General features: G+C 40.8%; 1 protein-coding gene across 1 annotated transcript in view; it reads left to right on the top strand.

The window, feature by feature from the left end:
• The first annotated feature begins 4,201 nt into the window (after positions 1–4,201).
• Positions 4,202–15,168, top strand: part of LOC122941307 — a 162,240-nt gene continuing 151,273 nt past the window's right edge. Inside the window, exons 1-3 of the mRNA XM_044298430.1 lie at positions 4,202–4,376; positions 6,752–6,827; positions 10,715–11,194. Of these exons, the coding sequence (XP_044154365.1) occupies positions 6,770–6,827; positions 10,715–11,194 (538 nt within the window). The 5' untranslated portion in view covers positions 4,202–4,376; positions 6,752–6,769. The remainder of the gene's footprint in view (positions 4,377–6,751; positions 6,828–10,714; positions 11,195–15,168) is intronic.

Below are 15,168 nucleotides of genomic sequence, written 5' to 3'. Positions count from 1 at the left end.
ATTTACGGAGGGGATGTCGTCGTATACCTGTCACATTTTCTTTTGGGGCAGGTATATCGACGACATCCTCATCCTTTGGGATGGGGGACAACCATTATTTAAAGAATTCACTCAAGTATTAAACAATAACAGTATAGGGATGAGATATACGTACGAAATACAGGAGCGAGAGATAGTCTTCCTGGATTTGAAAATTAAAATTATGGAAAATGGACGTTTCAATACGGAAGTACACAGGAAGCCAACTTCTACCAACAGCTACCTACACTGGACGAGCTGGCATCCAGAGCCACTCAGGAGAGGAATACCTACGGGTCAATATTTGAGGGCCCGTAGGAATTGCTCTGATGAAGGATCCTTTGAAAATGAGAGTAGGAATCTTCTTGAGAGATTCAAGAAGAGGGGATATCCGTCGGCTCCCCTAAAAAAAGCCTATAATAGAGCAAGGACTGTGAGTAGAGAGGACCTTTTAAAATCTTCCCCTCAAAAAAAGAATGACATCATCCGGTGTATAGGAACCTTTGATGGGTATAATAGAGAGATACACAATATACTAAAGAAGCATTGGCATATAATACAGACAGATAGGGATTTAAAAATGGTACTTACCATCAACCCAAGTGTGACATACAGGAGAGGTCCCAACCTTAAGGATCAATTGGTGCACAGCTACCTAAAGGAGAAAGATAAAGAAAACAGTTTAAACAGAGGGAAATATCGAGGGTCATCACCCTGTGGAGACTGTTCTTTTTGTAAGTATATTCCACGGATTAAAAAATTCACAAATCCTGCTGATAAAAGGGAATATGACATTAGACAATTAATAACATGCAAAACTCAAGGAGTCATATATATAGCATCATGTCCCTGCCCCATGCTGTATGTGGGTAAAACCACTCAGGAACTGAGACGTCGGATATCAGGCCATCTCAGCTCGATAGAAACCGATAAGGATACACCGATCGCAAGACACATAAAATATGTGCATGGAAACAAACCATCAGTTCTACGGTTTTGGGGCATAGAAAAATTGACTATGGGTCCTAGAGGGGGTAACCTTGATAAAAAACTTTTGCAAAATGAGGCAAGATGGATTCAGCGACTCAATACAATGAGTCCAATCGGTTTGAATGAGGGCTTCACATATACGGCATTCATATAATGTCCTGAATATAAGAATGGGAACTATAAATAATGGAAGAGAGTCCAGATGGACCCCATATAGAAAATACTTTTCCTTTCTCAATGATATACCTGTAGATAACTACTACAAAAAATAGGAAATTAATTAAATTGAACAAACAGTTCAGAAAAACACAGGCCATAGCACATTCAGGGAATGTAAAAGATGGGTCCTGTATAAAATGAACAAAAGCGGATATTTCAGAAAGGTGGGGGTGAACCTACATGTGTATAAAGAACAAAAAAAGAAACCTACATGTGTATAAAGAACAAAAAAAAAAAAAAAAATAAAGAAATAAAGAAATAAATAAAAAATATTAAAAATAAAAAGTAAATAAATATATATAGAAAAAAGAAATAAGAACTAATTCTGAAAAATAAGAATATACTATGGAGATAGGACAATTGACTTGACAGATGTTGAAATACACCCATGTAGGAATACCCTGGGGCTTTGACAATAGAAAAATCAAAATGTGTATTACCCCCACAGAAAAAACGTTAAACTGCCGGAGTGGAGACCTTAATGTGTGTATATGTATATATATACATAAAAAGAATGGGGTTAAAGTCCCAATGCAGAAGCATAATGGGAATTTGGATAATTACCTCTGGTGAGAATATAGGTGAATGGTATATAAAGGAAGAAAAGCGGATATTTTAAAAAGGCGGGGGTGAACCTACACATGTATATAAAAAAGAAAAATATAAAGAAAAAAGAAAAAGAAATAAATATATAATAATAAAAAAGAAACAAGAACTAATTTTGAAAAATAAGAATATACTATTGATATAGGATAATGGATCTGACAGATGTCGAAATATACCTGTGTAGGAATACCCTGGGTGCCTTGATAATAGGAAAATCAAAATGTATATTATTCCCACAGGAAAAACTGTAACCTGCCGGAGTGGAGACCTCAATGTGTATATATACAGATATGTACACAAAAAGAATGGGGTCAAAGTCCCAGTGCAGAAGCGTAATGTAAATCTGGGTAATTACCCCTAGTGAGAATAAAGGCGAACACGATTATGTCATTGGAAAGAAAAATAAATAAAAATTTGCTGTACAATAGAAGATTCAGTAAACCAACAAGTGGATCTAATATAGGTATTTTAAAATACAAATAGAAGTAGATGCAAAGATGTACGTAATATTAGGATATATATATGAATACATCCGCGGATGTAAAGAAGAAAAAGGAGATGACCTCTAAGTCCGGATGTAACCAATGACAGGATAGCTGAGATCGTAGGAACCGGCAATTTAAAGCTGAACACAGAGGAGATGGGGGAAATAATTGAACATAAAGAGAAATTCAAGGTCCCGGAGCGTGCGTCCTGAAGGTACGCAACCATCTCCTGATGCATGCGCATAAACCCTTGATGGGTTCACATGTTAATTTTGAATGCAGAAGATAGGGGAAAATAATCAATTAAGGGATAGGAATTTAAAGTCCCGGAGCGTGCGCTCTGAACGTACGCAATTAGCAGTGAGTCTATCCCTTGAAGCATGCGCATTACCCCCTACAGTGGATTCTCAAACACCTCACACAAGCACAGAGCCCACCCTGGAAGAATGCGATTGGCCATTAGTAGACATCAATCAACATGAGAGTGCAATGCGATAGGAGGTCTAAACAAGACCCACCCTTCTGACATAAAAGACCGCAGATAGAAAGCACTCGTGTTGATAGTAGCTCCATCCCCCTGAAGACGCCGTGTTTGCGGTGAAACATGTTGGGGGAGCTGTGTCTGTAATATTTTAATAAGGATGGTAGGGCTGAGGATGGACTAGGGAGAGGTGATCTGCAGACGCTGAACCTGTGTGAGGGCCAGATTAGAAAGACGGAATGAATATAGTAACTGTGTAATCAGCAGTGAGGGACACAATAGATACATAGTTGCGGACCTAACACTATTACCAAGTACAGCGTTTGCCTGGTGTCGGGGTGACACCTACTGGCACTGAAGTGTCATTACACAATTAAATACAGAGAAGTCCATGATATCTATGAGAGAATGTCCCTCTGATTAATCGGACAATACGAATACTGAGCCCACAGGTCCAAGCCCTCCATATACATTTTAAAAGAGTGTGTTTTTTTGTTTTTTGTATGTTAAATATAGTATTTAATAAAAGGAAAATAAAAGTTATATTTTAATATAAGACCAGAAACAGGAATTATAGTCAGCAGACTATTGGAATATTGGTTTTTCCACACGCTTCTTGCGACCCTGTTGACTATTTTGAATAAAACGCTTGATTGTTCGATGATCACGCTTCAGAAGCTTTGCAATTTTAAGAGTGCTGCATCCCTCTGCAAGATATCTCACTATTTCTGACTTTTCTGAGCCTGTCAAGTCCTTCTTTTGACCCATTTTGCCAAAGGAAAGGAAGTTGCCTAATAATTATGCACACCTGATATAGGGTGTTGATGTCATTAGACCACACCCCTTCTCATTACAGAGATGCACATCACCTAATATGCTTAATTGGTAGTAGGCTTTCGAGCCTATACAGCTTGGAGTAAGACAACATGCATAAAGAGGATGATGTGGTCAAAATACTCATTTGCCTAATAATTCTGCACGTAGTGTATATATATGAATAAATAAATCAGGGAGCACCGCTGTAAATCAAACAAATGCTGGAGTGGCAAATATTTGTGGTATCGATTATATACAAAACAATTTACATTGAACTTGGCTCCAAACTCACTAGTTTCCATACGCACTCTGCACCATTCACAACAAAAAGAATTTTTGAAACTTCAACTGAATTTGCAAAAATAAAAATTCTAGAGATTCTCAAAATTCCATCGGATTTTACAAAAAATGTGTAAACTGTTAAACATTCTTAGTAATTCTTCCTGTTGTTGAGGTTTAGAAAGGTCTGTTGCAATCAGAGTCTTGTAATTGTCTCAATTTTGGACATTTTCTAGGAAGTTCTACAAGAACACATGACTGGCACAGGGCAGTATCCAAAAAGTATCTTCATGATTTCCTCAAAAAAGGCAAAATTCTTTAAACTTTTGTTTTTGAATGTGATCAGTACATAAGGCATTTGCTGTATTTTCCCAACTAAACACTTGTGAACTTACCAGAGTGATGGTTTACAGGAACAACAAGAAAATATCGCAAAAAAAGAGCAGGAGAAGGATCTAATCGAACAATCTACTCACAAAAATGTAAGTCATGCTACTTTATTGGTAAACATGCAAGCATATAAACTTGATTTACGCTTTTCTAAAATTATGTGCAAATGTTTGTGATTTTTAAATGTATTCCACTATTGTACTTGTAGTATATACTAACAGCATTTTTAATATCAGATCTGTTACAGTTTATTTATAAATATTTAGTTTATTTTGGATCAATGGAATGGCAAAATCCAATTATTTTATAAAATGTTATCAATTGCCAACAAGTTGAAATTTTGAAATTATCTCAGAAGTTCACTATGTCCTTAAACATCGTGAATTTTCCTGATTATAAGCATATAATTCTATATTTATGAAGTTCCCAACCTTTTGTAGGATATAAGCTATTTTCTGTAAAAATCCAAGACTGAACAAAATATTTTTTATTTTTTTAAACCGTTTATTTATTAAATTTAAAGCTTACAGAACAGAAAAAGAACAATATAAGACATTTTTGCAAACAAAAAAACAACAAAAACAACCAACTCTATATCCAAAACTGTGCTGCAGGAGAGAAAAGAAAAAGGGGGGAAAAATGAACATAGGATGCCAACATGTTGTTGCCAACCATAATGTTTTAGTAATATATATAACTCAGTGTGATGAAGTGATATAAAGACAACAGCAGCAGTCACTGTAAATTGTAAAATGATTATAATTGCAATCATAATCTGTACAAGCTCCTACAGTTTAAAAAAAATTATAGACACATGAAAATTTATTTAGGAAACTGAAAAAGTGTTCTATTTTTACAGACGATCCGTTAACCAGATATGTTACACTGGTCCCTCAAGTTACAGAAGCCCCTGAAGTTACCATATTAATTTGATCCGGGACAGTCATTGGAAGTTACAACCACAATAAAGCTACTTTCACACTAGCGTTCCATCATGGATCTGCAAAAACGCTTCCGTTACAATAATACAACCGCATGCATCTGTGAATGGATCCAGTTGTATCATGTCTTCTATAGCCATGACGGATCTGTCTTGTACACCATTAAAAGTCAATGGGGGACAGATTCGTTTTTCTATTGTCCCAGATTGTGTCAGAGAAAACGGATCCGCCCCTATTGTCTTACATTGTGTGCCAGGACGGATCCGTTTGGCTCCGCTTCGTCAGGCGGACAGCAAAACGCTGCTGGCAGCGTTTTGGTGTCAGCCTCCAGAGCGGAATGGTGAATGATCGGAGGCAAACTGATGCATTCTGAGCGGATCTTTTTCCATTTAAAATGCATTAGGGCAAAACTGATCCGTTTTGGACCACTTGTGGGAGCCCAGAACGGATCTCACAAATGGAAAGCCAAAACGCTAGTGTGAAAGTAGCCTAACTCAAGTCCATATCTCTATGGAAAACTAGTAATTGGTTCCAAAGCCACAAAATGTCATCCCAAGATAATAGAAAATGAAGATTTAAGAAAAATAATCAGATACCTAAGACAGATATACGGATGTGCTGCTGGATGACATCCATGTTGCTGTCGGGTTATTTTGCGAACTCATAGAAATAAACGGTTCCAGATCACAAGCAAAATGCGGTTGTGAGGGATTGTAAAGTTAGACTAGACTGTCTAAATGTGAGCCAGATTTATCCTCCAGCCTGAGCCCCTGTGATAGATCTGGTGCAGGTCTAGAAAGCCTGACTGCGGTAAGTTCTACAGGATTCATGAATCTAGGCCAGTATATCCAAGCGGATTAAACCCATTGTTTCTAAGCTACAGTGTTTCTAGTGCTGTCCTACAGTTTGGTTGCGTAAATCCATATGACAACCAAAAGGACAAAATGGAAACCATACAGCATTTTTCAAGAATATTTCCAGAACTTCAGAACGGTGCCTCACTTACCAGGTTTTATGGTATCTTTTATGGCTGAATTTTTTCCTTTTGGGGACCAAACCAAAATATAAGTTGATATCTTCTTATTTTTATGCATAAGGTATTTTAAAGGGGGTTTTCCATCTCGGGATGTGACTTCTTCATTTTCAAGTCTGGTGGTAATACAACGGTCTACCCTTCATCCCCCACCCCACCAACTATCAGAAAGTGATGACATACTCAGAATGCTACATGCCGTAGCATTCTGAGATGGGAAAACCCATTTCATTTAGAGATCTTCACCAAATGCATCTATTTACTGTTTGATTGTCTCTTAGGATAGGTTCACGTTGCCTTTTAGTCCTCCATTGGGCTTTCCGTCAGGGTATAGGTTGGAATACCAAAAAAACAGGGTCCTATGAAATTTTTCCCTTCTTTTTCACCTTTATTGTCGGACAGAATAACATAGCCTACCACACTGCTCTGTATGGCAAACATGACAGAAATGAACTGAACCAAGCCAACTTATTGTTTATGTTTTTCATGCCAGATTGCATCAGATATTCCCATGTCAGACATGACTGAAGATGGAGAAATATGTCAGGATTGCGAGCAAAGAAAATATGGTGTGTATAAGACAGCATGTGCACGTATAATCATAAGAGGGTACAGATAATGCCATGTATATATTGTGTTTGTATATTGCCCACTAGCAGTCACCAGCAGTGTACATGGTTTGCCTGCTACTGTATTACAGATATACGCTGAACTTCATTATTAGACATATGTACTGTAAGATCAGATCAAACCCCCTAGAGGACCCGCGATTTTCCAATTTTGCGTTTTTATTTTTCTCTCCCCGCCTTCCCATAGTCCTAACTTTTTTATTTTTTCGTTCAAATAGCCTTATGAGGGCTTATTTTTGCGGGACAAGTTGTACTTTCTAATGGCATCTGTTACTGTTGCATACAATGTAGTGGGAAAAAAAATTCGATTGAGACGCCGCCCTGGGCACTTGAGAGGGCGCATTTACAGAATCATAAAAGTCCATTTTTGGCTGAAAGAAAACTCCATTAGATACAACAAAGGTACCGTTTTTAAGTTCTCGGTGGCACATATAACGCTATTTGATCAGTCTAATATGCTCAAATGTGGTGACAGCCTCCCTTTAAATAACTTCAAAGTACCTAAGTCCTGGAGCCAGCAGAACAAGACTAATCTGGAGTCACATGAAAATGAATTTCTATCAGTGAAATGTGCAATCCTTTTTAAAGGGGTTGTCTCACTTCAGCAAATTGCATTTATCCTGTAGACAGAGCTAATACAAGGCACTTACTAATGTATTGTGATTCTCCATATTGCATCTTTTGCTGGCTGGATTCATTTTTCCATCACATTAGTTAATTCTTGTATCCAGGAGTTATAACAACCAGTGATTTGCGGCAGGGGCAATATTCGAATTTGTGATATTTCACGAACACTTGGGCGAATATTCTTCATATATTTGCAATTTCAAGAATTCGTGATCTCCAGGGATTATTTTCTTGATTGCGAAAATCGGCAATTTGCAATAAAGATTTGTGATACGAAAATTTGGGATCAACACTACTCCTAAAGTCAAAGATATTGCAGCCTTCTCATTGGCCCACAAGCAAGAAGCAGTGAGGGATCATTGGTACTGATGAAAAAAATCTAAAATATTTGCGATTACGAAGATATAGCACTAAATTCTAGATATTCGTGAATTCTCGATGTGCCAATATTCGCAATTAGAATATTTGTGATCAACACTAATGACCACCCTGCAATCCAGGAGTAGAGGTCGTGCTCGTACACTATAGGTAAAAGAGCCAACCTCCCGTGTGGCTGGGACAGTGAGAGTGACTGTAAGCACGCATGCACAGCAGCTCCCATAACAGGCACCTTCTATCTGCGCTGCAGCGGAGCCGTAACCCCTGGAAATGAGCCGTGTATCAAGCCAGGAAAGGAGGCAATATGGACAGTCACAGTACATTTGTATTAACTTTATGTACATGATAAATGCCATTTTCTGAAGTGAGACAACCCCTTTAAAGAGAGACCTGTCTCACATAGACAGGGGGATGTAAAGGGAGTCTTTGATGTTGCCAAAACTGCTGACAACACTGTATACTGTAGGTCATGAGGGGAGCAAGGCAAACATAAAAAGTTTGATGCTCATACAGGATGCATGTCAGAGAAATCAAACTTTTATTCTCCCCAGCCCCATGATCATACGTGCTAAGGAGTGAGACCTTTCATTTTCAGTACCATGGGCTCTATGCACTAAATACTTCCCAGCCCACCCCCTTTGCCCTGAGTGGCAGCGCAGGCGTACAATTAGGAGACTACTAGAGCTGTCAGCGAGAGCAGAGGGGAGGGGCTGGAAAGCATGCAGCGCAAAGATCCCTAAACACTGACCATAAAAAGGACTACATCCTTTTCACTGGCAGTTGTGGCGTTGCACTTCCAGGCTCATCTGTCCATATGGATGAGATGCTGTCCCTGCCAATCAGATATTGAAGTCCTACCCTAATGTCCCAAAATGACAGGTCTCTCTATGGGGAGTGACCTGTCAATGATACTTCCTGGCCATGACCCAGTATTAAAGCTTTGCTTTTCCATGGAGATATGAAACGCAATATGTACATTGGTATGCTACTGAATATCTGATCATTTCCATGAGTAAATTTTTTTTTTTTATATATACTGTATACATGTATACAGTACAGACCAAAGAGTTTTCTTTATTTTCATGACTATGAAAATTGTAGATTCACACTGAAGGCATCAAAACTATGAATTAACACATGTGGAATTATATACATAACAAAAAAGTGTGAAACAACTGAAAATATGTAATATTCTAGGTTCTTCAAAGTAGCCACCTTTTGCTTTGATTACTGCTTTGCACACTCTTGGCATTCTCTTGATGAGCTTCAAGAGGTAGTCAGCTGAAATGGTCTTCCAACAGTCTTGAAGGAGCTCCCAGAGATGCTTAGCACTTGTTGGCCCTTTTGCCTTCACTCTGCGGTCCAGCTCACCCCAAACCATCTCGATTGGGTTCAGGTCCGGTGACTGTGGAGGCCAGGTCATCTGGTGCAGCACCCCATCACTCTCCTTCATGGTCAAATAGCCCTTACACAGCCTGGAGGTGTGTTTGGGGTCATTGTCCTGTTGAAAAAGAAATGATGGTCCAACTAAACGCAAACCGGATGGAATAGCATGCCGCTGCAAGATGCTGTGGTAGCCATGCTGGTTCAGTATGCCTTCAATTTTGAATAAATCCCCAACAGTGTCACCAGCAAAGCACCCCCACACCATCACACCTCCTCCTCCATGCTTCACGGTGGGAACCAAGCATGTAGAGTCCATCCATTCACCTTTTCTGCGTCGCACAAAGACACGGTGGTTGGAACCAAAGATCTCAAATTTGGACTCATCAGACCAAAGCACAGATTTCCACTGGTCTAATGTCCATTCCTTGTGTTCTTTAGCCCAAACAAGTCTCCTCTGCTTGTTGCCTGTCCTTAGCAGTGGTTTCCTAGCAGATATTCTACCATGAAGGCCTGATTCACACAGTCTCCTCTTAACAGTTGTTCTAGAGATGTGTCTGCTGCTAGAACTCTGTGTGGCATTGACCTAGTCTCTAATCTGAGCTGCTGTTAACCTGCGATTTCTGAGGCTGGTGACTCGGATGAACTTATCCTCCGCAGCAGAGGTGACTCTTGGTCTTCCTTTCCTGGGGCGGTCCGCATGTGAGCCAGTTTCTTTGTAGCGCTGGATGGTTTTTGTGACTGCACTTGGGGACACTTTCAAAGTTTTCCCAATTTTTCGGACTGACTGACCTTCATTTCTTAAAGTAATGATGGCCACTCATTTTTCTTTACTTAGCTGCTTTTTTCTTACCATAATACAAATTCTAACAGTCTATTCAGTAGTACTATCTGCTGTGTATCCACCTGACTTCTCCACAACGCAACTGATGGTCCCAACCCCATTTATAAGGCAAGAGATCCCACTTATTAAACCTGACAGGGCACACCTGTGAAGTGAAAACCATTCCAGGTGACTACCTCTTGAAGCTCATCAAGAGAATGCCAAGAGTGTGCAAAGCAGTAATCAAAGCAAAAGGTGGCTACTTTGAAGAACCTAGAATATGACATATTTTCAGTTGTTTTACACGTTTTTGTTATGTATATAATTCCACATGTGTTAATTCATAGTTTTGATGCCTTCAGTGTGAATCTACAATTTTCATAGTCATGAAAATAAAGAAAACTCTTTGAATGAGAAGGTGTGTCCAAACTTCTGGTCTGTACTGTGTATATATATATATATATATATATATATATATATATATTCAGTACATATATATATATATATATATATATATATATATATATTTCTAATGGTAATATTGTAAATAGTGTTTACTTTTATATCACCATACTCTTCCCATGTTCTACTTAACAATTCAAACTACTTTTAACAGGTGACCTGATTTTCCATCTATTATATTGCTATGATGTCTACATCGTATCGCCTCCTTGCCCACAGAGTCTCAAACAAAATGGAATAGACACCTATCTCAATGAGAGCATTGTCAAGCCTCTTGAAGACAAAGGATATTATTGCTACCATGGATCCAGAAACATAACTGGGGGTGACTATATTATTCAGGCTATGAGTTACCCTATTACCATAATCCCAACAACCATTGTACCAGTATTCAAAGATAAAAAGTTCTCAAACCTACGAAATTTACTCCTGAGACCAGATTATTTGGAACGGACTGTGTTTCTCTTATTTGATGCCTCACAAGCTTATCCCGATGCAATATCAAAGAACAGCTACTCATTGTCTGTACATGATCCCTATCTGCTGCCAAAACTGATCCAAACGATTGAACAAAATAGGAAAGAGACTCCTCTGCTGCAAAGGAAAATAAAGTATGAAATGGGACCATATCCTGGTGAGTATAGCAAGACTGTGTACAGAATTCCCAGGAAGTTAAAGGGGTTATCCAAGTTCCTTAAAAATGTGGCCTTAAAAGGAGTTCTCCAGCCTTTATGCTCAGGATAGGGTATCACTAGCTGATTAGTGGCAGTCTGGCACCCCACACTCCCATACATTAGCTGTTCGGGTGTACCTCTGTCAACAGAAGTACCATATGACATTCTGATCACTTTTTGTTAAAAACATTTTGGGGGGCAACGTGACCAAAGAACAACAAACAGGCTATTTTTTTTATGTTATAGTGTTCACTGTGCATTATAAATATTTTAATATATTATTACTTTGGACATTTTTAGACAATGCGATACCAATGAGGTCTATTTTTTATTGTTTATTTTTATGTGCAAAATTGGGTAGGGGGCTGATTGAAATTTTTAATACTAGGGAATTTTTAGATATTTTATTTGCATTATTCACTGTACTTTATGTCTCCCTTTGGGGACTTGTGCATGCCATCTTCTGATTGCTTGCACCATAGAGTGCAATTTAATACTATGCAGTAGTGTTGAGCGCGAATATTCGAATCACGAATTTTAATTGTGACTATCGCCACTTTGAGAGTCCGCGAATATTTAGAATATAGTGCTATATATTCGTATTCATGAATATTCTAATCATGAATTTATCACAAATTTATTGCAAATTTATCACGAATATCAGGACTTAGCAACATCCCTAGTAACAATAGGAAAGTTGCCTATAGGAGTAGTGTTGATAGCGAATTTTCATATCGTGAATTTTATCGCAAATTTTCCAATAGCTGATTTTTGCAATCAAGAAAATAATGACTGGAGATTACAAATTCTCGAATTCGCGAATATATGACAAATATTCACCCAAATATTCGCAAAATATCACGAATTCGAATATTGCCCCTGCCGCTCATCACTGCTATACAGTTTTTGGTATTTTAACAGGCTGCCTGTCAGGCCATGCCTCAGGCACAGCTTTTCAGCTTGCTATGACAGGCCTGGAAACCTTCACGAGGCCCCAGGCTGTTACAGCAACCGATCAGAGACCCATGTTTTCACCGCAGGGACTCCGATCAGATGACAGAGTAAGGCCTCATGCACACGACCATTGTGTGCATCCATGGCCGTTGTGCCGTTTTCTGTATTTTTTTGCGGACCCATTGACTTTCAATGGGTCCGTGGAAAAATCGGAAAATGCACTATTTTGCAGCCGAGACCGTGATCCGTGTATCCTGTCCGTCCAAAAAATATGACCTGTCCTATTTTTTTGACGGACAATGGTTCACGGACCCATTCAAGTCAATGGGTCCGTGAAAGAACACGGATGCACACAAGATTGGCATCCGTGTCCATGATCCGTGGCCGTAGGTTACTTTCATACAGACGGATCCGAAGATCCGTCTGCATAAAAGCTTTTTCAGAGCTGAGTTTTCACTTCGTGAAAACTCAGATCCGACAGTATAGTCTAACAGAGAGGCGTTCCCATGGTGATGGGGACGCTTCTAGTTAGAATATACAACGAACTGTGTACATGACTGCCCCCTGCTGCCTGGCAGCACCTGATCTCTTACAGGGGGCCGTGATCCGTACAATTAACCCCTCAGGTCCTGCACCTGAAGGGGTTAATTGTGCGTATCATAGCCCCCTGTAAGATATCCGGGGCTGCCAGGCAGCAGGGGGCAGACCCCCCTCCCTCCCCAGTTTAAATTTCATTGGTGGCCCAGTGCGGCCACCCCTCCCTCCCTCTATTGTAATAATAGCATTAACTCCCTCTCTTGCATTAACATTGGTGGCAGTGTGCGCCCCCCCCCCCGCCCCCCTCTTCCTCCCTCTATTGTTTTAATACATTGGTGGCAGTGTGCGCCCCCCCCTTCCTCCCTCTATTCTTTTAATACATTGGTGGCAGTGTGTGGCCTCCCCTCTCCCCCCCCCCCGATCATTGGTGGCAGCGGAGTTCCGATTGGAGTCCCAGTTTAATCGCTGGGGCTCCGATCGGTAACCATGGCAACGAGGACGCTACTGCAGTCCTGGTTGCCATGGTTACTTAGCAATAGTAGAAGCATCATACTTACCTGCTGGCTGCTGCGATGTCTGTGTATGGCCGGGAGCTCCTCCTACTGGTAAGTGACAGCAATGCGCCGCACAGGCCTGTCACTTACCAGTAGGAGGAGCTCCCGGCCGGACACAGACATAACAGCAGCCAGCAGGTAAGTATGATGCTTCTACTCCGCTGCCACCAATGATCGGGGGAGGGGAAGGGGAGGCCGCACACTGCCACCAATGTATTAAAACAATAGAGGGAGGAAGGGGGGGGGGGCGCACACTGCCACCAATGTATTAAAAGAATAGAGGGAGGAAGGGGGGGCGGGGGGGCGCACACTGCCACTAATGTTAATGCAATAGAGGGAGGGGGCGCACACTGTGCCACCAATGCTATTATTACAATAGAGGGAGGGAGGGGGGGCGCACACTGGCCACCAATGCTATTATTACAATAGAGGGAGGGAGGGGGGGCGGGGGGGCCTCACTGGCCACCAATGATATTCAAACTGGGGAGGAGGGGTCTGCAGCCCTGATCTCTTACAGGGGGCTATGATACGCACAATTAACCCCTTCAGGAGCGGCACCTGAGGGGTTAATTGTGCTGATCACGGCCCCCTGTAAGAGATTGGGTGCTGCCAGGCAGCAGGGGGCAGTCATGTACACAGTTTGTAGTATATTCTAACTAAAAGCGTCCCCATCACCACGGGAACGCCTCTGTGTTAGAATATACTGTCGGATATGATGTAACTCATATCCGACAGTATATTCTAACATAGAGGCGTTCCCATGGTGATGGGGACGCTTCAAGTTAAAATATACCATCGGATTGGAGAAAACTCAGATCAGATGGTATAAAGGGACTCCAGACTTTACATTGAAAGTCAATGGGGGACGGATCCGTTTGCAATTGCACCATATTGTGTCAACGTCAAACGGATCCGTCCCCATTGACTTGCATTGTAATTCAGGACGGATCCGTTTGGCTCCGCACGGCCAGGCGGACACAGAGGCCATCTGTCTAAACCCCACAGATGCCATTGACACTGACATCTAAGGGGTTAAGCAACTGGGATCAGAGGCATTTCTGAACCTGCTGCAAATTGAACAAGCTTAGGGCACATTGCTTGGAGGTAGAAAGAATTTGAAATTAGACTTAAAGTTCTTTGAACAGGTCTTTGAACAGGTAAGCAAAAATGTATTCCATATTATTTCCCTTTTGTAAACATGACCAGCATCAGCCGAGCAAGGTATGAAAATTATGATTTGTTTGCAGCACATCTTCCCATGTAAACAGGGGATGTGCTGCCAAGAAGCTGAGTACTCTATGAGAGGAGAGGATTCAATGAGCATTGTTCATTAATTCAAAGCCACCAGCTGTCTTCCTACATCAGGGGTACTCAAGAACTTTTTTGTAAAGGTCCACGTACCTGGGTTTTATGTTGGGCACAGGTCTGAGCCACAAAACCTGAGGAACATTTCTAGAGGCATGTAGTGTGCTGCGGCAATTAGATTTTTAAACAATAAGCCATGCCTCTAATCTTCCCCAATCCCGCCTATACTCTCCACACAGTAAGGATTCTCCCATAATGCCTCCCCACACAGTAATGATGCCCCTTAGTGCCGCCCTAGACAGTAATCTTGCCCCTTAGTGCCCCTTGAACAATATGATGCCCTTTAGTGCCCCTCTCAGGGTATGATGCCCTCTTTGTGGCTCCCCATGTAGTATGATGCCCCCTTAGTGCCCCCTATGCAGTATGATGCTACTAAGTGCCCCCTTCACACAAATGTAATCCCTTCATGCCCCCACACAGTATGATACTCATTTAGTGTCCCTGACCCAGTATGATGCTCCTTTAGTGCCCATTCACAGAAGGATGGCCCCTTAAGTGCCCCCACACAGAATTAATCCTCTAAA

This window comes from Bufo gargarizans, chromosome 6 (assembly GCF_014858855.1).
Source record: "Bufo gargarizans isolate SCDJY-AF-19 chromosome 6, ASM1485885v1, whole genome shotgun sequence".
Lineage (NCBI taxonomy): Eukaryota > Metazoa > Chordata > Amphibia > Anura > Bufonidae > Bufo > Bufo gargarizans.
The sequence above is the reverse complement of the archived record's forward strand: the minus strand, read 5'-3'. Positions and strand labels throughout refer to the sequence as shown.